The sequence below is a fragment of the Coenobita brevimanus genome, chromosome 116 (genome assembly GCF_032717465.1).
Source record: "Coenobita brevimanus isolate Jiangsu-jjx chromosome 116, ASM3271746v2, whole genome shotgun sequence".
Classification (NCBI taxonomy): domain Eukaryota; kingdom Metazoa; phylum Arthropoda; class Malacostraca; order Decapoda; family Coenobitidae; genus Coenobita; species Coenobita brevimanus.
This window is the reverse complement of record NC_137069.1, coordinates 3,594,475-3,619,504: the sequence shown is the minus strand read 5'-3', so window position 1 is coordinate 3,619,504 and position 25,030 is coordinate 3,594,475. Positions and strand designations below refer to the sequence as shown.

The 25,030-nt window shown below is 40.5% G+C and overlaps 1 protein-coding gene across 1 annotated transcript in view; it reads left to right on the top strand.

Moving 5' to 3' along the window:
• The window catches only part of LOC145418774 (late secretory pathway protein AVL9 homolog), a 134,381-nt gene that overhangs the window by 52,458 nt on the left and 56,893 nt on the right, over positions 1-25,030 (top strand). Inside the window, exons 7-16 of the mRNA XM_080287108.1 lie at positions 2,949-3,057; positions 9,146-9,269; positions 11,983-11,991; positions 12,068-12,295; positions 13,828-14,039; positions 14,322-14,456; positions 15,124-15,222; positions 16,115-16,286; positions 20,297-20,471; positions 22,516-22,604. Coding sequence (XP_080143234.1) covers positions 2,949-3,057; positions 9,146-9,269; positions 11,983-11,991; positions 12,068-12,295; positions 13,828-14,039; positions 14,322-14,456; positions 15,124-15,222; positions 16,115-16,286; positions 20,297-20,471; positions 22,516-22,604 — 1,352 coding nt within the window. The remainder of the gene's footprint in view (positions 1-2,948; positions 3,058-9,145; positions 9,270-11,982; positions 11,992-12,067; positions 12,296-13,827; positions 14,040-14,321; positions 14,457-15,123; positions 15,223-16,114; positions 16,287-20,296; positions 20,472-22,515; positions 22,605-25,030) is intronic.

Below are 25,030 nucleotides of genomic sequence, written 5' to 3'. Positions count from 1 at the left end.
TGATTGGAGATACATTACTGTACTTTGATAATAGGTTAATCTCATACCCTTAGCCCCTTAAGCAATCCTCGTTAACCCTTGTACTCTAATGCAGTGATGTCTTTCCTATATTTTCTTGCAATCTCCAAACTTTTTTTTTTTTTTTTTGTTAAGCTTTGGGAAGATCTTTTAATGAAGGGATGATAGTAGTAGTAGTAATAGTAGTAGTAAAAGCAGTTGTAGCAGTAAGAATAGTAGTACAGTAGTTATAGTATTGGTAATAGCAGTAGTAGTAGTAGTAGGAGGAGGAGGAGGAGGAGGAGGAGTGCTGATAGTAGTTTCAGCCCCAGGTTCATCTGAAATGTAAACCTGATGGGATGAAGGCTAAAATTGCCCATGTCCAGCAGCCCACCATCCCTCTTCCTGGGGACAGGGAGGAAGTCAAGGGATGTTTGTTTAACTGCATCTTAGCTGTATTAGTGCTGCCACATGAAGGCATTCATGGGATTTTGAAATTAATATTTCAGTCAGTTAAAACAAAGCAGCATTTTGAATTTTATCCTGTTTGTAAACAATATTGCTGATAAATAGTATAATAACATCAGTCTAATATTTACAGTATATACAGTATACTGTAGTAATTTATAAGCATTGTACTCAGTAAAATCAAATAAATAAATAAATAACAGTCACCAGTTGAAGTTCATTGTTCACACACCTTGATCACATTTAACTCATTCACTGCTGTGGAGGCACCAACAAGAAATGTACACATGGTGGCATTATATACCATAGGTGAATCGAAGCAACTGAGGTGTCCACCCAGGAGCCACACCTCCCTATATTTCCCTGCACCTCACTGTGGGGAAAGACCCTGGTCTGATCTTGGCAAGATGCTGTCCAACACAAAGGGGCACCATTCCCTTCACAGTGTATATACTGTACTTTACCTGTAGGACAACCGCACGGAAGCATTTGCTTACCTGTAGTTGGTAGGTCTGCTTGGCGAGACGTATTAAGGGTAAGCAACAACAACAACAACAATGCCTTGGATCCACGTGGGTATTTTATTCAGGCTAAATCCAGTGTGTTTTATGCTGATGATGGAAATTCAGGCAGTCTTCAACTCTCTGTCTGTTCCTCCAACTAAACAAAATAGTGCTGTTGTAGCCTAAGTGAAATAACTATGTCCATAGAAGGTTAACTTGCTCTTTCTAAACTTGAATGCTTAAAAAAAAATACACACTCGGTTTACAAATATAAGAATGATATACTGTATCTGTGACATACCTGGACACAAAAGGAAGGCCACATACAGCAGTAAATCTGCACATTCTGTATAGAATTATGTTATAGTAAGCAGGTGATGCCCTAAACACTAGTTTCAACAGGTCACAAGATGATTCCAGAACAATGGTGCTGGAGAGAGATGCCTTCATATGGTGATGCCAGTATGGCTGGGCAGTGGAGCTTCCCAGTTATACGGGCATCCCTCAGATCTCTCCCAGTCCCCTGAAAGGAAGATGGTGGACTGTGGAAGAAGGGTAACTTTGGTCTGTGTTCAACCAGATTCACATTCAGATGGGCCTGGGGTTACAGACAAAACATAAAACTGTACATTTCCACTTGCACGCTTCATACAAGCTTCAGCATCACAGGTCACAGCAGGTTTGAGTGATTTGTAGTAACAGGTGGGGAAAATGGGTGTGAGAGAAATACAGAAAGAGCTTATTCTTTTCAGTCTGGTGATTTTTTTTTTTCCTACCTTTAAATGATTTTATGTACTTAAGAAAGATCTTTTGTATTGAAGGGTTTAATTAGGCTTCATCAGACTTATTCAGTTCAGAGAGTGTCTCCTAAGGTAATTATAATTGGCGGAAGGTGGAAAATAATTTCTTTTTTAATCACTAGATTTAATGGGTTGAATTCTTTTGTATAATCTTTAACAGGGACAACTTTTATTTTTTTGATGAAGGCAATCTGTATTTGTGATCGTTACACAGTGAACAGTGTATATATCCTTTTAAACTTTTTAAGGCTTTGTTCTGCATTTTTTGTGGATTTTTCTTTGTGGCCTGTAGCAGTGACTGCTAGGTTATGTTTTTAATAGCTTAATGTTCAACTTTGCTTTTAACATTATTATCTGCCTCAGCAAAACTTGATACTTCTGCCACAACTGCACAGTTCTTATGATGGTTTCTAAGCTCTGCTGTCCAGCTATTGGTAGATATTAGAAATTACACCTTTCTTCCCTAAGTGGTACAGTACTAATCTCATCTCACAAATAGTAGTATTTTTATGCTGATGGGTGATGGGCTAGGCATGTCACAGGGGTGTATAATGTAAGTTGTTTATATATTATTTCACAAAATACATTGCAATGATGTAAATAACAGATACTGGAAATTGGGTATCAGTAAGATTAAGAGTATCCATATTCCAAAATAGTACATAGTCACATAAAAAAATATATATATATATCAATAATTATGAGAAAAGGTTAACAAGCAAACCAAGATAATCTTCTTTCAAGTGATGCAGTACTACCATAATTGTAGATTAATTGTTAATTACTATTATAAGTCAGAAGTGGTTTGGATGATGGGTGGATAGTAGTGTTAACCCAAAATTTCACCAGTGTGAATAACTTAATGTAATACTGTAACGATTTCTGACTGAATGGTACAGTGCACATCCTCTGAACTGTACCTTGTGTCAGTATCTGTTAGCCAATCAGTTAGCTGAAATTTTAATACAGTCAGTTTCCATTACATGTCAAGGTGTTCCAAAATATCACAGTTTTTTCCGTACAATTAGTGCCTATACTGTAATTTTAGGGAACTAGCAAATCAGTTTTGTAAGCAGCAATGGAACTTGAACAGGAAATTTTTCTGTGATAACTAAAAAGATCAGCATACAAAAAGGAGGATATATGCTGAGAACTTACTTCACTTGCTTGGCTGTTGCAGTAATGAGTGTGAGGACAGAGGACCAGCTGATGAAAAAGATGCAGCGGAAGATTGTGAGGCCAACGGTGATATGGACACCACTCTTACGCACACAGTTGAGGAGGCAAAGGTATTTGTAGGGACTATTTGCTTCACAGTGTTATGATCAGTTCTCTGTTGTAATTTATTGTTGTATAACTGTATTCCGAAAAAATGAGGATTGGGGAGGCTCATCACTGTGTCTTGATATCACAGTGGCCTGAATTGTTCAAATGGAGAAATACAGTATGCTCTCCTTTTACAATGAGGATGCACGTGAAAAAAATCAATTGTATAATGATTTATCTTATATCGAGTCGGTTATAACTCGGGGTCCATGGAGGTACATTTTTTTTTTTTTTTTTACCAAGGGTCACCCACCCAACAAAGTCTAAAAACAAATTTCCAACTCGCCTAAATTGGTAGTTATTTAGAGTCATTGCACTTCACTTGCCACTTGAACTCCAACACCACATTGTTTTCCATCACTATCACTGTCACATGCCATAGTGACGAGTGCAAATGCCATCTTGGAACAGACAAATGGCTGTAGACTTGCATAAAGATGATCATATAAGCAAAAATAGCACTAGTATATCGACCAGTAAGGCTTTGTACATGATCATAAACACCGTATAAGCAAAATTTCTATCCCATATTAAAGAAAGGTCCTAACTTTTTCATAATCCTTCAAGTGATTTATCATATAATGAGGGCCTGCTGTAAAATTTAACATGTGAAATGTGTTTTGTTGTGGAGATACAAATGTTTCAGCCTGATTTTGAGCCTGATTAGGTTAAGGGGATACCCAAAGAGGATCCTAGTTGGTCTCTACTGTTGTATCTTCCCAATAAGCAACATATCTGTAGGTGGGTATTATGGTATTCTAAACTAATGGTTAGTTCTCTGTTGTAACTAACATTGGTATTTTCAGGATGAACAAGAGACATGGTAAGTTTCTGTACTCTCCTTTCCATGTCCTTCCTGCAAAGGCTAATTGGAGTGTGACAGGGTATTGCCTGGCTTGTATTTCCTGCTAAAACAAATTGCATTTGTGACGGAGCATTATCTTTCGTTGTCCGTCTTGCAAAAACAAATCAGTGTTGTGACAAGTAATTGGCCATGTTGAAGGGTGTGGGTACAAACAGTATTTTCTGTACTGGATGCAAACATTTGGTACACAGGAGATATAGTGAAGTGCTTGGCAGTTTGAAGCTGATAGTGGATTTCGGTTGTAGTAGATATTTGTCACAGCCATACCATTTGATGATAGACTAATAAGATCCTTGATGATAAGAGATGGGTCACTGGAGATTGTGAGCAGTTCCTCTACCTTGGTAACAGTGTCACCAGTGCAGGGGGTGGTGCTGAGCAAAGTGCCATTTCATGGGTGCATAGTGGTTGGAAAAAAAAAAAAAGAGAGAGAGAGAATTGTTACCTATCACGATGTCTCAGCCCCAAATGCGAGAGTGAAGCCTGAGCTGAACTTGGAGGATGAGTTGGTCTTAAGCTGGATTTGGGGCTTGAGTCAGTCTTAAGCCTGAGTTGTGCCGCACTCACCAAAAACTGATATGCAGCAACAAGGCTTGTGCCTCTCGCAGGCCAATCCAGTGCTGTCAAGTCCAAGCTGCCTGTGAGTGGGCTTGAGTTGGACTTAGTGTTGTAGACCTGTTATTGAGCAGTTTATTGGGTAGATTTACTTAAAAAATGATGAATAATTAAATTTCCCAGTACAACAAAAGAAGGTGGCTGTGCAAAGTTCTTTGCAAAAATTATTGGAAATCTGTGCAAATGTTTGGCTATCTGGAAGAGCTAGCATTTTGTACACTTGTATAAATTTTTTTAAATAATTCTCCCAGCTTGGTGCTCTTACTTAGTGTTGCTACCATGACTTGTGATATTCATATTTTGCTGTGATATTCATATTTTGCATTATGATGGCATCAGTATTGATACACCGTATCATGTAGGCTGTTAGGCTATTGGACAACTTTCTTACACACATTCCTCACTGACTGCAGTTTGTATGTAGCCCATTATGCTTTTTTTTTTTTTTTTGTACACTTTGCACTGTGAAGCTAATGATGTCCCCTGTGATTAACATTTCTCCATACTTCATCACCAGGTTCAATTTGATATGTAGGTTGTGCAGGTTTGTTTACTGTACTAAGATTTTTTTTTTTTTTTTTCATAGCCTATTCAACTCAGTATCATGTAGATTCTGTTTTGCAATTATTTTTCCGCAAACTATAACTTAGATTGCATAAAAAAATGCAGTGATCCCTTGGTTATATTATATAATTGGTACCAAATGATGCACATGACAATGGAATTGCATTTAGACCCACCAGATTCATACATACTGGTATGAGAAGTATCAGAAACACACAAAGGCATGGTTAGGTTAATATAAAGTGATGGAAAGGACACAATAAGAAGAAACACTACAAAAGAGAGACCTGAGATGTGCTTGAGGTATGGGAAACAAGGCTAGGAGTTGGAGAGTTTGTGGTCTCCACCTGGGATTAATAACTCCTCAAATAAAGAGTGGGAGAAAAAGTGAGCAGATGGAGAGAACACTCTTGTTGAACATAGTGATTGAAAGTAATGTGAGTATAAGTGGCTGGGGAATGGCTGGGAGACAGAGGGATGTGAGAAGAGAGGAAGAAATCAGTAGGATGGAAGTTTTAGAAGCAATGAAGAAAGTCCAAATGGGGAAAGCCCCAGGAATTGAGGGAGTGTATGGTGAAGTATTGAAGCATGGGGGAGAGATAGTAGTAGAATGGATATGGAAGATGTGCAGATTGGCCTGGGAGGAAGGTAGAGTCCTGGAGGATTGGAAGTCAGATATAATTATTCCCCCGTACAAAGGAAAAGGGGAAAAAGAAGTGTATGGTAATCAGCCTTTGGTTCCTTCTTGCATTTAAAAAAGGGGGGGGGGGCATTTGTCTTCTTAGTGTAATGGGTAAAGTATATGGTAGGATACCTTTTGACAGAGTTAGGGAAGTAACAGATGAATTAGTTGGAGAAGAACATGGAGGTTTTAAGAAGGAAAGAGGTTTTGTAGATCAGATATTCATTCTTAGATCTTTAGTGGAAAACTTTCTAGAGAAGGGAAGGAAGTTGTATGTGCCTTTCATGGATTTGGAGAAAGCATATGACGGGGTGGATAGACAAGGATTGTGGAAAGTATTAAGAATATGTGGAGTAATTGGGAAGTTGCTGAATGCCATGAAGAGTATGTATGAGGGTGCTAAGGCTGCAGTGCGTGTGGATAGCAAACTGAGTGAATTTTGCTGTTTGAATGTTGGATTGAAACAGGGATGTGTCATGTCTCCATGGTTGTTCAATCTGTATATGGATTGGGTTATAAAAGAGACACAAGGTAGGGCAGTGGATGTTGGAGTGGCCCTAATAAGAGAGGGCAGCATTTGGAAACTCTCTGTACTGTTGTTTGCAGATGATACCGTGTTGTTAAGCAAAGATGAAAGGGAGCTGCGAGGCTTGATGGATGAGTTTGGGAGAGTGTGTAAGAAACAGAATCTAAAAATGAATCGAGTGAAGAGCAAAGTTATGGTCTTCGAGAGAAATGAGGTCAGTGAATGTATAGTGAGGTTGGATGATGAGGAAATGGAAAATGTGAACGCATTTAAGTATTTGGATAGTATGATAAGTAAAGATAGAAGTTTGGAGGGTGAAGTGCTTGAAAGTGTACAAGGAAGAAAGGTTGTTGGTTCCTTGAAAGCAGTGATAAGTAACAGGGAAGTGAGCATGGAAGTGAAAAAGTTACTGCATGACAGTATTGTAATACGAACTCTAATGTATGGAAGTGAAGCTCGGACCTTGTTGGAGGGACACAAGTCAAGAGTGAGAGCAGTGGAACTAAGTTATTTGAAAGTAGCATGTGGAGTCACATGGAGAGAGAGACTGACAAATGAGGAAGTGAAGGAGCATTGTGGTTTGGATAGGAAGCATTAAGAGAAACACATTGAGGTGGATTGGCCATGTGGAGAGGATGGGGAGTGAGAGCCTAATGAGGAGAGTGTATGTGAGTGAGGTGGAGGGGGGGAGAGGGAGGGGGAGGCTAAGGATGAGATGGAGGCATGGAGTGGAGAGGTATATGAGGGGGGGGGGGAGTTGGGAGTGGGGCAGTGAAATGGCGGGGGACGGTGACGTGGAGGTAATTTGTTTGTGGCCACCCCCTTACAAGATTAAGGCATCTGGCAATAGATAGATAGTAAAGCCTCATGTTTGAATTCTTCAAAACCATCAGAAACCCTGGACATTGCACCATCATTGTCAGCAGAGACCAGCTCAGGTGCATGATAACAATGTTTTAGAGCTTAAAAATGAACTGTAAAAGCAGAAATGCTGATTTCCGCCTTACATTGATAGAAAAAACTAGTATAACCAAGTGCACTGTAACTAAGGGATTGCTGTATTGGCTTTGATATATTATATATTCTTGTATATGCTGTCCATAACTATGTAAGTTTATGCAGTACTGCTTGAATCATTGCATAGACAATTTCATGCAAATCTGTACTTTTTTCATCACTGGAGGGTCATGGTTTATGATGGAAGAGTTACTGGGAAGGATGGGACTGGACTGTATTGGTGTTGTGATGAGGAGAGGTAGATAGAGATGGTTTGGGCATATGGAGACGATGGGGTATGATAATTGAATACAGAAAGTGAGAAGTATTAATGTTAGGGGTATAGTTGCGAGAGGCAAACTAAAAAAAAAAAAAACTTGGACGAGGTTATAGAGTGTGACCTCAAAGATAAGGGACTGAATAGGGAGGCTGCCAGAAATCGAGCAGCATGGAGAGCCACCATTAGGTGACCAAGGCCAACACGTGCAAGCACATCGGAGCCTTTATAAACGAAATGAAATGAAACTTCTGTTGTGGCAGTGATAATGTAGGCAGTGTTATACAATTCTATTCCAGCTTTCTGTATTGCAAATACAGTAAAACCTCAGTATAACAGACTTCAGTAGACCAGAATTCGCTTTTATCAGAATCGAGGAGTTACCAGACATGAATGGATAGATCTTGCTGGAAAGTCTCTCGAGTGTGTGGAAGAGCTTTGTTATTCTGGGGACATGTTATGTGCTGGATAATAATCAAACTGTACAATTTATACAGTATAATAATACTGTACTGTACACTGATAAACATGTCATTTATTTACCTTATTGTGGTGAACATAGCCGAAATGGTCAGGCAATCTGGACTGCTTCTGGCTATATCAGAGTTCTTCCGATATTTAAGAATTTAATCCGGTAGCTCCTCCATTCCGATAAAAGCAAATTTCAGTTTATTGATGTCTGTTATATTGAGGTTTTACTGTATTCACAAAAATTTGTGATTCACAGGGGTATGTGTTCTAAGCCACACGAATGGTGAGGGAAAACTGTATATGAATGGGGGAGATGTGGGTCGTAGGGAGGGCAGCTGGATGGCAGAGGACAGGGTGACATGGAGGAAATTTGCTCATGGGCACCCCTTCAGGGATTCAGACATCTGGCAATAGATAGATAGAATCATGATGGTGATAATGACAACGACAATGATGATGAGGATTGATGAGGATTACCGATGAAAATGATGAGGATTGATGATGATGATGATGATGATGATGATTTCAGCATAGGATCATAGATAAAGGAACTACATAGAACTAGATATAGATAGCAGGTGGCATGGGGTGAATTGCTTCAAAGCATGGCAGTATGGAAGCCTTAGGAAATGAAAATGTGTATATGATCCATTTCCCATGAATATTCTTTTCTTACTTAGTGGCTTTTCCTCTTCTCTACTGTATCATATATACATTGGAAGAAATGAGTGGAGCAGAATGTTGGTGAAAGAGGAGGAGGAGGAAGAGGAGTGTTTGAGGCAGTAAGAGAGGTGCGTGAGGATAAAGTAATATGGAGGCATTCTGTCATGGTCATCCCCTGTTTGGGGGTTTCCAGGCGGCAGCAAAACATTATATGATGATGATGATAAGATAAGGTTGATGACTGTAAATGGGAGAGGACAAGAAAAAATTAAGAGGAAGATAATTAAACAGTAAGGATATGATTTATAAAGAGACATGAGAAGAAAGTGTGATGATAATAATGATGATTGTGAGGGAGTTCGATAAAAGAATAATAATGATGATGTCAACAGGAGGCAGAGACTGTCAGTGAGCCAAACCTGGTGTTGGAAAGGGAAGGCAAGATGGAGGAGACTGAGCCGAGCAAGATTATCAATGTAACTGAAGAGACCATACACAGTGTTGAGTTGCCTAGCAGTAAGTATACTCCTGTATTTGGATTGTATTCTAAGTTTCTTTGGAAATTTTATAGCTTCCCTTCCTTTTTTGCTTAATCTATCTATCTGTCAATCTATTGCCAGATGCCTTAATCCCGTACGGGGTGGCCACAAAAAAATCGCCTCCACGTCATCCTGTCCCTTGCCATTTCACTGCCCTGCTCCCAACTTACACCCCCCTCTCTCATATACCTCTCCACTTCATCCCTCCACCTCATCCTTGGCCTCCACCTCACTCACATACACTCTCCTTATCATTCTCCCACCCTCCATTCTCTCCACGTGGCCAAACCACCTCATTTTGTTCCTCCTAACGCTTCCTATCAGATCCACACCACAACACTCCTTTATATCCTCATTCGTCAGCCTGTCTCTCCATGTGACTCCACAGGCTCCTCTTAAATAACTCATTTCCACTGCTTTCACTCTTGACTTGTGTCCTTCCAACAATGTCCAAGCTTCACTTCCATACGTTAGAGTTGGTATCACGATACTGTCATGTAGTAACTTTTTCACTTCCATGTTGACTTCCTTGTTTCTTATCACTGTTTTCAAGCAACCAGCAACCTTTCTTCCTTCTTGTACCCTTTCAAGCACTTCATCCTCCAAACTTCCATCCTTACCCATCACATTCCCCAAGTACTTAAATGTACTCACAATTTCCATTTCCTCACCATCCAACCTCACTGTACGTTCACTGACTTCACCTCACTCAAAGACCATCACTTTACTCTTCCCTACATTCACCTTTAGATTCCATTTCTTACACACTCTCCCAAACTCATCCACCAAGCCTTGCAGCTCCCCTTCGTCTTCACTTAACAACACAGTATCAACTGCAAACAACAGTACAGGGAGTTTCCAACCACTACCTTCTCTCACTAGGGCCACACCAACATCCACTGCCCTACCTTGTATCTCTTTTATTACCCCATCCATGTACAGACTGAACAACCATGGAGACTTCACACATCCTGTTTCAACCCAACCTTCAAAGAGAAAAATTCACTTAGTTCACCATCCACACTCACTGCAGCCTTAGCACCATCATACATGCTCTCCACAGCATTCAACAACTTCCCATCTACTCCATATATTCTTAATACTTTCCACAATCCTTGTCTCTCCACCCAGTCATATGCTTCCTCCAAATCCATGAAGGCTGCATGCAACTTCTAAATCTTCTCTAGAAACTTTTCCACTAAAGATCTAAAAATGAATATCTGATCTACACAACCTTTTCCCTTCTTAAAGCCTCCCTGTTCTTCTCTAACTAATTCCTCTGTTATTTCCCTAACTTTGTCATTAAGTATCCTACCATACACTTTTCCTATTACACTAAGAAGGCAAATGCCCCTATGATACTTGATCTGCCACTAACAAATCAGTAACCTCTTGTATGTCATTGATGCAAACTATGTCAGTATTAAAATGATAATGAATAACATACCAGAGAATATTAAGGTGCAATAAGTAAAATATTTAGCTAAGGTAGAGGTGCAATGGAGCCTCCTGTGCCACTTAAACTAAGGTAGAGGTGCAGTGGAGCCTCCTGTGCCACTTAAACTAAGGTAGAGGTGCAGTGGAGCCCCCTGTGCCACTTAAACTACAATCTTTTTTCATAAGAGTTTCTTTTTTTACCATTTTGAAAATTTACCTGTACTCTACACAGTGTTGAGTTGCCTATCAGTAAGTGCCATTCTTATGTCTTTTAGATTTATTTTTGTGAGCTTAAGAAGCTTTCTAGTGCCTCTTATATTGCAATGTATTTGCGTGTAACACTTAACCCTTACAATCCCGCCATCGACATGGTGCCGACGGTACAAAATGTCTCGAGTAATCCCAGCGACGTGATGGTGCCGACAGCATAATTCGAGCGCTGTAGCGCGTCTGTGACTGCTTCAGTCTAGCTAATTTTTTGCTAAGGAGTAGCTTAATGTATTGGCAACATTGTGCACAGGCATTTGTAGCACTGAGTTTGGTTCTGCATGGCTGGGTAACATCAGTGTGCCACTGTCCGTCACAGCGTTAGAATGTCACGGGAGTCAGACCATTTTTCCGCCTCATTGGGCTGGAGGAGGTGGGTGACACTGTCATATGGACCCTCTGTCCCTTTGTTTAGTGATTCTATAGAAGAGGAAGACCTGGACGACTCTTCTGGGGAGGAATATGAGCCAGTGGAGAAGGATATTGAGAACGGGGATTCCCCAATTCTCCTCCCCTGTTCTCTCTCATCCCGCCCAGCTGGGTGGGGAAACGTAGCTCACGGCTTGGGAAACTGGGCTAGAAACACGATGGATGGCCATCCTGCACTTATTTCTCCTATAAGGAATACTTTTTTTTTTTTTGCTTTTCCCTGATTTATATGTCCTTTTGGATTGTTTTATGCAATAAAAATTTTGTCCGTTTTTGGTCCGGGATTGGGTGGGTATAAAATTGCAAAAATGCCTGGGATGGTACGGGTTAAATAACCCTTTCCTTATGGTGGGTGTTGTTACAAGGGATACTATGAGACTGGGGTGGGATTCTCAAGCATATTTATGAACATTTTCCACTTGCTGCTCAGATTTGTTTGTGCAGGAAGGGCAAGAAGTTCCCATGTCTCTTGTTCTTTTTATTTTTGCTGGAAGAACAAGGAAAGTGCAGAAACTTCCAATCTCTTCTTCCTACAAAAGCAGATCTTAAGTCATGAGAAACTGTCAGTCGTAAATATGTTTGAGAATTCAGCACCAGACTGTCGTTGTTTTCGGGCTGATGATGTTAGCATAACCATTACAGCATCTCCTGGTGAGGACCTAAGCGAGCGTCGCAGCAGCAATTCCAGTCTAACCTCGGTGACATCGAGAGGGTCCATCATGTCTCCCCCAGAGTTCAACGGGGGCCCCACCTCCCCCGCCACCACCACTGCCAACCTCACCAGCAAGATGGTATCCCTCAAGGGCCGCCTTAGTGGGGCATTCAGCTATTGGACTGGCAGAGAGAAATCTCCAACACAGGAGAAGCCTTGTGAGTTAAAATTATGCCTTCACTTTATCCTCTTCAGTCTGGATGATGTCTTGTTATTCATCTTCCTCCCAGGAAATTTTACTTACATTAGGAAAGGCCTGTGATATTGAAGAGGTTTATTAAGGCTATATCTGACCTCCTGAGTTGAATAGAATTATCAGGTAGCAGTCAGAATAAAGCAAAAATGTCTCATGGATTTAAGTGATTAGCTTGGATCAGATTTTTGTCCTCTTGCAGTTTGCATCACATAGCCCAATGGCATAATAGTGTTTTGACTACATTCTTTTTATTGCACTTCTTTTTTATCAGTATGATATTCTAGTGTTTCTCTGATATTACTGCCTCAGGATGGAGAGATGGTAGTTATAGGCCAAATTGAAAAGAAAAGAGCATAGACATAGGTTATTAATAGTGTATTCCATATGATGTTAGGGTTTCCCATAGCTGAATGATACTGTCTCGTGTCTTCCAGAGTTGAATACTGTACCCAAGTGTGATAATGCCAGTGAAATGGTTAGCATGGTAGTTTATAGCCCCTTTTATCATCAGTGCTGCCTTTATGTTGTGGCACCAGTGTAATTGGACTCCACTGCTTGGTCATACAAAAATCTCTCAATTTGTTCCCTATCCCCCCAAAAGAGGATGGTGGACAGCAGATGGGCATCCTTAGCCAAGATTTTACCCACTTCAATCTAATGATTTATTTTTGTACGTTAAAGTATTCTTTGTACTTCCTGATGATATTAAACTTGGGAAAAGACCCTCATTTAGAAGGGTTAATAAAGGCAATATCTAACTCCTTATTTTGAAATTACTCCTCTTCTGAATGCAGTCATCTGGAGGTAGCCAGAAAAAATGGAAAATATGTCACTGTACCAAAGGGATTCATACTGTTCATTACATTTCTTCAACTGTCTGTACCTTTATACATCTTGTGTATCCTTGCAGGTTGGTGTGGAACCCCATCACAAATAACTCAGTTCCATGCCCCTCACTCTCAACTTGCATCACACAAATAATACCATTCAGTTACTTATACCCTCTAGGATTAAGATAGTGATGGTAATGAATACTTGTCCAGAGGGTCCATTGCAAAATTAGTGGTGTCCTGTTTTGCATATTCTTGCTGCTACCAGATGATTATATTGAACATAGGAAAGGCCTTTCAGATTTTAAATGGTTAATAATGCAATATCTAATATCTCCAGTTCAAAATGTCAGTCATAGGCTGAACAGAATAATCTGAAAATAACATTGATAAAATGAAAATATTACATCCCTGTTTTTGAAGAGTTAATTGTTGCACGGGAGGGACACCTTCTTATATTGGCACTGATATAACTAGAAGGATTCACTGTTCTGTTGTACAAATGTCCATCATCTCTCTCCCAATCCCCTACTATAAGGATGATGAATTGTAGAGGAAGGGCAACATACCAGCAAGCATTCTACTTGGTTCATGTCCAGATGAGTCTGGGGTAAGAACAGCAACAGTCTGTTAATTGATTTTTTTTATTAATCCATGCCTACAGCCTCCACTGCCACTCCAAACCCTTCCCCAAGCGAGCCAGGAGATGACATACCAGAATCCCCAACCACTGGCACCGCACTGGTCCCAACCCAGGATACCCAGGCTTCCCTTGATGTCAACCCAATGGTACTCTCACCTTGCCAGTCGCCACCTGAGAAGTTTGCTGCACTCACACCGTCTGAGTGTGGTCTGCCTCTTGACATATTCACCAAGGTAGTTCTTTTGGTATAGATGGAAGAATTATACTTAATTACAATTGTAGATTCACTCTCATCTTAAATGTCAGGACCAACTTGCCTAGCCCCGGGCTCCTACGCTCCTCATGGGGCAACGCAGGATTGGATGATGGATGGATGGATGGACAGTTATAGAAAGTGTGTTTATTGTGAAAAAATAACATAACAGCTTCAGCCCAACATGGACCCTAACCTGAATAGGATTCAGGTTGGGTCAGACTGTAATTTACCATCTCAGACAAATAGTTTTGTCTCACAGGGCAACCTGCTGCACCCGTACTTGTCTCTACAATACCTGGACGTATTGAGTGCCCCCACCTGCCGTGCCTTCCTGGTGGGGGCATCCAACGCACTCTTTGTGCACAAGCGATCACTCTATGATGTAATCATACAGGTGAGTTCATGGAGTTACGTGCAGGAAATATATATACCCTTAATATAATTGTGTATAAATAATCATAATTCATTTATTTATTTATTTAGGTTTCACTTAATGTTGCTGCATTGTTAAGATACTCATGGATTGATTTTTTGTTTTCCCTAATGATACTGCATCCATAAACCTGGAGCATGAGCCTCACTAATTACTTACACTTTAGTCAGTCAGATTACTACCAGACTTCGATTAGCCAATCACATTGAAGCCAAACATCCACTTGAAGAACCCCATACAGTATTGGGGCTGGTTTAGGAACATTGAAGATTCTCACTTGGTGAAAAACTTAACTGGGTGCCTAAACCAGCTATTACAGTAACTTCCCAATGGTTTCTTGAAACAGCTGGGAGAAAGTACTCTATGATGTGTAATACAGCTTGTAACATTGTGAGAGTCGCAACTTGAACACTGACTGTGTACTTATGTTAAGTTCCATGCCCAAGAGAGAGTGATGGTGTGGCTATTTATAAACTAGTAACCACACATCATTTCGAGTAGTGTATTTCTTCTTCATCTCTGATAGCTTAAGTATGAGGTACCCATATTAGTGCCAATTCGTTTTGATAAATTTTAGTAAATGCTTTTGAAGGTAATGATGATGATGTAATACTATATGTTGTTACAGCTTGAGGAGGGAAAGATAGAAATACCAGATCCTGACCTGAAGCGCCAGTTAAGCTTGTCAATGGAGGACCTTCGTTTTGCTGAAAATGTTGTGCGTCAGGTAAGAACAGTATATGTATACACATATCAACTTGATACGATCTGATAGGTAATAAAAAATGCATATGTGGGGATGGTTATACTTCTTGGTGGGAGTCAGGATTCCAGGGGCTTGAATTGTAAGTGTATGAATGTGTTGCCCTTTCATTGGTCTTGCTTTTTTGAATAGTTCTGCCTCTTGTCATGTTTTTGTCTTTTCTTGCCTTTTGAACATACCATATTGCAGTGGGAGAATGGGGTCTGGATGATAATGGTGATGATTATATTTGGTGTGACATGACCTGCGAGAAGTCAGGAGTAAGTGCAGTGGTAATGGGATGATTGAAGAATATGTGTGGCATGTGCAAAGTGGATAGGATAAGAAATAATATGATTTTGCAGAGGATATGGAGTTAGGAAGTCTTTTGATGACAGCATAGAAGAGAGTATGTTTACTTGAATAGCCATAGGGAGAGGCTGGATGTAGATAGGGTGGGGAAAAGGTTATATGTGAATTTGAAGTGGGAGGTTCTGTGTTAGGTGAACAAGAAGATAGACGAATATGGTAAATAAGTAAGAAAGTGAGATGTGGGAGTTGAGGAGGCTAGGGAATTGATAGAAATTCTAGTTGTTAGAGTGAATTATGTACAGAGGAGCACATGACAAGGATTTTGCACTACTTTCTAACTTGACAGTTGAAAAAAACTCTTGTCTGGCAGGTGTATGTGAAGTGTAATTGTAAAGAAAATTGCCAGATGAATATGAGCAGATGATTACGGCTGTGACAAATGGTGACAGTGTTCCATGTTCATATTTTCTCCTTCCCTGTTTTTAGATCCCACCTCACTCCATATTAGTGGAAAAAAGGGTCAGGATAATATAAGATGATAATGATGATGGTTCCTGGTTTTCAGGTTGAAGCAGTGAGTGCCACAGTGAACAGCAAGGCAGCCAATGGGACCTCCGGGATTAACAGTCACCCTGATGTGTTCCTGGAGGGGGTGGGATGGGTTGGAGGAGAGGAGTGGCTGCGATATCAGTTCAAGGTCTACATCCTCTCACTACTTCGATCTTCAGTTTGCCCCGGTTAGTAATGGTGGTAATGCTGGTAGTGTTGGTGATGATGATGATGATGATGATGATACAGTATTGTTATTGTTGATGATGATGGTGGTGCATAAGAAGTGGGTGAATAAGAAATGTGATGTTATTAGAGGCATGCTGCAAGTTAATGCCGATCTCGTGTGTGGAGTGCTGACAAAAGCATGTAGAGATTGTCAGGCATGAAAGGACTGATCTTGCCAGTGAGTCCCATGTGTGTGTGGAAGAGTTTTGTTATTTGGGGGGACATGGTAATGTGCTGGAGGTGGAGTTGATGCTAGCTCTGTGGCCAAGGTAAGGAGTAGTTGGAGGAAGTTCAGGGAGCTGTTACCTCTTCTGACATTGAGAGGGCTCTCTCCCGCCATGCTAAGGGATCTTTGTATGCGGCATGTGTTACAGGTGTAATGCTGTATGTTAGTGAGACCTGGGCAGTAAAGGAAGAGGATATTTACAGGCCCAGACATACAGTAACAACAATTATTAGATGGATGTTTAGAGTGTCCTTGAATGCGAGGCCTGGGTTGGCTAGGTTTATGATTGAAGAGCTGAGAGAAATGGTGGGACTAGAGTGTATTGGTGTTGTGATGAGGAAGGGTAGATTGAGATGGTTTAGGCATGTGGAGAAGCTGGAGGATGGCAGTTGGGTGCAGAAAGTGAGAAGTGTGAACATTCGGGGTGGGGTTGCGAGAGGTAGACCAAAAAATACCTGGGACGAGGTCATTGAGTGTGACCTTAGGGATAAGGGACTGAACACAGAGGCTGCCAGAGATCAAGCGGTGTGGAGAGCTGCCTTTAGGTGAGCAAAGCCGACACATGCAAGCATGTTGGGGCCTTTATAAATGAAATTAAATGGAATGATGGCGGTGGTGGTAATGGTAGCGGCGGAGGCGGTGGAAACGAATAAAACAATCATGACATTGGTAGCTGTGGCGGTGGTAGCGGTGTGTCTAGTCTTCATTATAAAATAGGTTGATTCCAGATATCACAACTTTTTTCTGTCCATGGGTGACTTTATACTTCCTGTTCTGTCATTCCTTCCTTCATTCTTTCCTCTTCCTTCTGCCTGTAGGGTGACTCTACATTGAGTGACAATCTAAGTGATTTCCTGTACACCAGGAAACCATTTACTACGTTGGGTGGTAACCATATAGCTAAATTATGGCGCCTGGTGGTTTATTGAGTAATTAAGGCACTCTAACCGGATTGAGCTGGTACAGGTTTATATCCAGGGGGTGGTTGGGGTTTATTGCTCGCATAATGCCACTCAGGGGTAAGTGAGGCCAGTCACTCTTATCTTAAATATCAGGACCAGCTTGCCATGGCCATGGCTCCTTGTGGGGCAGCATAGAATTGGATGATGGATAGATGGATTCCAAAATATGACAACCCTTTTTTGTTTGTTTGTATGTTTGTTTTTTTCTTTGTTCTTCAGTTTTTGTTGGTTAGTGTTTGTTGTTATTTTTATTTTCATCGTTGTTGTGCCTCAGTACTTATCAGGATGCAAGCCCAGTGGTCTGCAAGATACTGGACACTTCAGTCAGGTACTCCCATAAGTGTTTTGTATGAGGTTATATTGAAAGATTGTCTATGTTAGTGAGGTGTATGGGGTGAGTGTGTTATAAGGTGTAAGGGTTGGCATTACAGTGTAGGCATAGTGTATGGTTAGTCTTTCTTCTATACAGGCAGTCCTTAGTATGTCAGGGATGGGTTCCAAAAAAACGGTGAACTTCCCATAATCCGGCATCCGTTGGTTCGGTGTTTTCAGCCCAGGGTCATTTTTAGCTATTTTGGGTAAAAAATTGAGAATAATCGGGAAAAAATAGAAAAATATCGATAGTACTAGTGTACCACCCCAACACTACCAGCACTAATATGACCTCAAACAGCCAACATCTGCACTACACTACAAAAGTAAGTAAAGAAAACTATTGTTTTTTTAATTATTATAATTTATTATTATTTTTTGGGGTGTGTTTTGAACATTTTCAGGTACCTGTCTGATGGGAAAATCTTTTCAGGTACCTGTCTGATAGTCAGGAAAATCTGATAATCCAGAAGGTCTGTGGGCAACTGCATTCCAGATTAAAGGACTTTTACTGTACACTGTCATAACTTTTGACTTACAGCTGGTTCTCTCTAATGAAGGGAAGCCAGCAGATCAAATTTGTAAGTAGGTATGGAGCTTCAGTAAGAAGATTTAATAGCAGAAAAGATTGTTAAAAACAGTGACTCAGAACAGGAACTTACTGTTCACTTATAAACCCTCCCAGTGCTATCCCTCACCCCTGTCATTGTCTTGCTGTTTAGTTCCACAAAATTTTCCTGTCCTTCTCCATATGTAACAGCCAGTCTCATATTACTCCTTCGAGCTGTAGGGCCACAGGGCTACACTACTGTAATACGGACCATTAGGACATAAAATCTAGCTAAGCCATTGCTAGAATTATATAACTGAAAAAACTCATCACTTTTGGGAGACTCAGAAGCTTGCATGCAAAACAAAGTTGTCACTTTTGCTGGTGTAATTTGCTTTTGACTTACAGTTGATCTTGAGGGGTGTTCTGCCTCATTGGAACTGTTCCCATATTTTTTTATCTATGTACAGCAGTGTTTGGTGTGTAAGTATAACAGTTTGGGGAAAATCATAGTAAACCTTTTTTTGCAACAGAATTAAATACAGCTACTGCACTCCATCCATCCATCATCCAATTCTACCTTGCCCCATGAGAAGCGTAGAAGCCCGGGGCCAGGCAATTTGGTCCTGACATTTAAGATGAGAGTGACCAGCCTCACTCATCCCTGAGTGGCATTACATAATAACCCCAACCATCCCTTGGATATAAACCTTCACCGACTCAATCCGATTGGAGTGCTGTAATTACCCACTAAACCACCAGGTGCCATAATTTGGTTATATGGTTACCACCTAGCATAGTAAATGGTTTCCTGGTGTACAGAAAACCATTAGGCTTGTCACTCAGTGTAGAGTCACCCATAGGCAGAAGGAAGGGGAAAGAATGAAAGAAAGAAACTCCAACACGACAAAATTTAACTTGTAATCCTCACCCCATACTCCAAGAGCCTTTCACACATACCACATATATACCTGTATATGAGACATTGAGTGAAAGAGGATTACTTCCCCAGTGACAGAAAGTGCTGTTTCTTAACTGTATAAATCATTTGCCCCACAGGACCTGTAAAACATGGCTTGAATTTGTTTAATAGATTTGCTTAGCTATGTCAGGCGTGTGCAAACTGGATACTACAGTAGATGCCAACACAGAAAGAAAGTGGGATGTTCAGCATTGTAAGATGATGGTGTATGTAGTTTCAGTCTTTGATTAATGTCTGATTGGACAAGTAGGATGACAAAATTTGGAACTGCTAGAATGTTGAAACAGTGTTTTGACTGACAGGATTCAATTGATTGAACAAAGCATGCACTGAGAAGTTTTGTGTAGGCTTAACCTTTGATTCTGTGTGTTTTTTTAATTTAAAAAAATGACAAGGCTCTGGCACCCCTTTTCTAACTTGATAGTTGTTGAAATTGCTCATCTCTGGCAGGTGTATTTGAAGTGTATCTGTAAAGAAAAATATAATAATATGCAGGTATGTTGGTAGCCAGTCCTGTCAAGTGGAGCTAAGACTACAGGGGCTGGAACGATGTGTGATTGAGTACCAGGCTCAGTTCCCTGGGAATGCTGTTGATAGTTCTCCCTCTTTTGTGATTTCTCTTTCCCTGTTTTCTTGATCCTACCGCACTCCTTCATTAGGTGGGAAGAAAGGTCAGGATGCTGCAGCAGCTGATAACGATGGTGATAAGCAGTAAGTGTTTACTATAGTGTGAGAAACATTGAACAGGTACAGTATGTAGCAGTGATGATGATGATGATGATAATGATGATGATAAGTAAGAAGTGTTTGATAGACAGTGAGGGATACCATGTTTGTAACAGACGTGTAACTTATACATTCCCCATTTCCACAAACAGAAGGTAGCCGAGAGCATGAGGTGTTCAACGGGAGCTTCATGGCAGCGTGGCGAGACACCCACAACTACCGCATGTGGGCAGCAGCTGGACCCTACCCCAGCCTGATGGACCTCACACCAGGACATCCCCATGCTGGCAACCTCTCCATGACAGATATGAGGATACGCCTGTCACAGTAAGGCATATCAACATGGACGATGGAAGTGGATTGGTAGCATTAGGTCGTAGTAACAAGTTTGTAGTAGTAGTAGTACCCCAGTACACATGAACCCAGTGGCCTACAGACCAAAACTGCCCTTTTTTCTGCAGTCCATTGTTGTCCTGGCACAGGAAAAGGAGAGGTTGAGGGACGTGTATAACGACATCTCCATTGCCTGGTCATATTGATGCCACCACTTGAAGGCATCCCTATCCCTCAGCAGTTTTGAAGTAATGTATTGGTATGGTTCCCCTCAGTTTAGGGATGTCTTCTTTTTTTATTCATGCTACAGCCAGACTTCAGTTCAGTGTAATCGGGAAAGTATATAATAAAACCATAGGTTATAAGGTATGAAAAATTACAGCTGTTCCAGAAGCAACAACTGATGGTATATGCTCCTCAGTTTCCTCCCTTTCCCTGATAGAAGGATGGTGGAATGCAGGAACCTAACACCATCAGCCTTCAGTCTGTTGGGCTCATATCCAGATGATCCTGGGGCCACAACAACTACAACATGGTTCAGAAAAAAGGTTTAAGCATGGTAGACAGACATGCTTTGTGGTAAATACATTTTACAAAGATTGTTTGAAATGGGTGGAAGGCTTCACAGCTCTTACACTACAAATACATTTGTTTGGTGTTATTTATGATTTCTCCATATAATTTTATTCACTTTTCTCTACCCAAAGGAGAGAGAGAGAGAGAAAAAAAAAAAGCAGGAAGTCTGCAAGTTCTTTCCAGGAAAACAAAACACAAGAGAGTCAGATTTAAGCCTGGAAGATGCATGTTATTAAAGTAGGGGTGAGAAACAGGATATCACCTCAGCTCATAATAAATCATCTGGCTGTAGCAAAAATAAAATGAAAAATGACGCCACTCTGGAAGTGAAGGGAGTAACAGCCATATAAAGAAAAAGAAAATCGTATAGATGGTTAGGCATGTGAGATGGAGTCAGGATTCTTGGGCTGAGCGTAGTGTGTACATGGTTGTGTGGACCATTTAACTAGGCATGCTGTTAATAGTTCTTAGATTTTTATGGTTTGTATTTTGTTTTTTTGGATCTTACATCAGTCCATCTTAGGTGAGAAAAAGGGTCAGATGATGATGATGATGTTGATAATAGGAGTGCCAATGATACTGATGCTGATAATGGTGGTGATTATGTTGACTGTACAGTGAGCTCTCAGTTTACACGTGGGATTTGTTCTCTAGCTGTTATATAATGTGAATTTTCTGTAAGTCAAGCATAAATATTCCACAACTGTTAAATATAAGTGATGGGGTTAGGTTCTGTGGTCACACAACACTATGATTATTTACTCTACGTAGCATTAACATTCCATTTGTACAGGCTTGTAAAAACGTCTTTGACTTTACGATGCTTAGAGGAGAATGTTTATTACCTTGAGCAGAAACAAAGCATTTTTGGCCAACATTTAACAGTTTCTGTGAGATGAAAAGATTAACAAAGCAAAAGAATTGCCGCACTGGTGAGTTGCGTGATATGTCCCATGCTGCCTGACAACAAAGGCTAATGGAAATTGTCTTGGATCCTACAGTGAAAGAAGCTCTGACATCTCGTCTTATGATTCTGCAAACTGGTGGTATGCTCCTAACATTAGAATAATGAAGTTATTATGTTCAGAAGCTGATAAAGAGGCCATGGTTAAGTGTGTATGTTGTCTGTAACTAGTCATCAGAGAGTTTGATAAATGATTTTATGCTTCAAAAAATTTTAAATAATTATGAAATGGGATTCAAACTTTATTTCAATAATCCTCTTAATTATTATTTCCATGTGTTCTAATACAGTAGTTTGTTCACAGTTACAGCATTCTGATAGTAAGCTCATGCTGATAGTAGCAAACCGCAAGCTGAACTTGTTTTCCATTTCTCATTTAAAAAAAAAAAAAAAAAAAAAATCAGCCTTTGGGTAAATGAAGAGGTCACTGTACATTGCTTCATTTTCAACGCGTACTATACTGTACTTGTTAACTAACCAGAGTACACCTCTCTGCAGCACAATTCAAGGCTTAGACAAGAGCCGCCGCATAAATCAAACTCTGGCCACCACCGGCACAGCTGTCGTCAAAACCAGGGAGGCTGTTGGTGAGTTACAGCAAGTTGTTTCTTTTATTGCTATAGTGAATTTACTTTAATCTGACAGATATCTCCAGCTCCTTTCAGCTTAGTTGATGGCCAAGTTGAGGTCAGGTTGGAGGATCGATTTAACCAGTAACTAAGGAGACACTGTCATAATGAAGATTCACTGATTTTTATTCAATTATGACGTCAGTATATGCAGCCGAGGGGCTTGATTAGGTGGAAAGAGTTGGGAGTTGTTGAGGATGGTTAATGGCCACCCCTCTATCACCAGTGGAGTGTGTGGGCCACTGCTAGTAAAATGGTGCATCGTCGTTTAGTTATAGTCGCTTCTTGAGTTACGGAGTTTTATTGTACAAAGTTATGTGAAGATGTGCTTGACAGAATAACGTAACGTAACGTAACGTAACAGCAAGCCATCCAACTACCCTCACCTACTCTATCTTTGACTGTTATCTCGGGCTCTCTGTCCTTACAGTTGCTTTCCCTGGGGTCATATATGTAGCAGTGCATAGGTGTGTCTTTGTCTGGTACCTTTCCATAGGTAGTTTTCCATGACGTCAGATAACTGGCTCAAGTGGATTATACTGCGTGCTTATGAAATACCTGTATTGTCTGGCTTAAAGAGTTTGTGATACATCGACATTCTTGAACCAGAATATGTGTTTGACTTTCCTTGTACATCAGACATGACTTACTGTGTAAGTGTTACTCATGTCTATAATTATTACAAATTATCATATCTTATTAATGCCTACTGTGACTTCGTATCAGCCTTTGGGAGTAGCCCAGTTCCATCAAATGAAAACAAACTAACTTTAGTGCAGAAGCCTTAGTTCATTACAGAATAAGGTTTACATTAATATATGTCATCCTCACAGCAGTCATTTAGGCAGGCATTCAGTTTAAGTCATGAGTAAGAGCAGTGGAAGCAGGGTTATTGGAGAGTGTGTGTGGAATGTGTGGAGTGGATAAGATAAAGAATGCAGTATTCTGCTTCATGGAAGAAGAGGAGTAAGGAAGCTTGTGCACAGGAGAGTTAAGGAGAGTGGGAGAAGGAATGGTAGACTGAGAAGGTGAATAGACGTGTGTGAGGAAGCAAGTAATCGAGGTTCGTGAGGCTAGGAAATCGACAGGGGATAAACCTCATTTGATGAATGTTGATTGGAGGAGTCCATGACATGTTTGGCACTCCTGGTTTTACCTGGTGATGTGATAGTAGTAGGACTGACTCCAGCTGATAGGAAGTGTGAGGTGCGTAAATGTGGACGGCTATACTGGTGAGGCTGAATCAACATTTGGGGGGCCTACATGGTGAGTGAGTGAGAGTGTGAACCATTCAATTGGGCATGCTGTGAATTAGTGCTTCCTCTTTCAGATGTTTTCTTGCTCACTCAACTTATCCTCACCCCATCCTTGGGTAGAAAAAAATGTTGGGATGATGATGATGAATGCTTCCCCAGTCTTTGAAATATTATGATCATCATGTTTATGATTCCACTTGATGGCTGATAACCATTGACCCTGGACTACCATAAGATTGAAGTTTGGCTACAGGCTTGGTAATTAGCCACATATTCATCACTCTGACACTAAACTACAACTAAGTATAGTCTGAGCTACGTTTAAGACATAGTTACAGGTCTTATTACACATCTAAGATTTTTTTTTTTCCAAACAGTTCCCAGCAACTGCGTGATTATTGTATGGGTAGGTACTAGGCTTGTAGCCACATTTCACTTCATTGTAGTGCCTCCCAGGGTTGATAGTGGCCAGCCATTTAATCCCTTCACTGCCAAAGGCATCAAACTTCACTGGGGTCAAACTGCATATGTCATTGATCTAGTTGATGCCACCAAAAACTGCATGATGAAACCAGGGGCAATTTCTCTAATTTTTGGTATCTCATATAGGCCCCCTAGTATTCACCCAAACACTTAACAGTTCAGGACCCCAGTACTTATGAATATGTGATGATGTTCTTCATGATTTACTGTGCACTGATATATCTCTTCAAGCACTGGTATGTCTATCTTTCGATAGACTTATCTCAACTTTTGTTCCACAGAATATTAGTACAATCCTTTTCTAACATATTTGTTACATAGACAGACTAATTTGGGCATCATAATGATTTGATGTAAAAAAAAAATATATATACTGTATATACAGTACCCTCGCGTCCAACACGGTAATATTGTCATGCACAGGTCCCGTGTTGGACCAAAGATGTGTTGGACAAACAACAGAGCTTATGGGGGAAAATGAATTATGTCAGCAACTGTAGGAAAAGTCACCCTAAATACCTACCATATACCTTTACATATATTGGTACTACTGTAATTATAATAAATGGTGCTGTACTATGAATGATACCTAACGTTTTAGGATAGTGTTGGTGGGCTTGTTGGGAATGGAAGGTGGTATCCAAG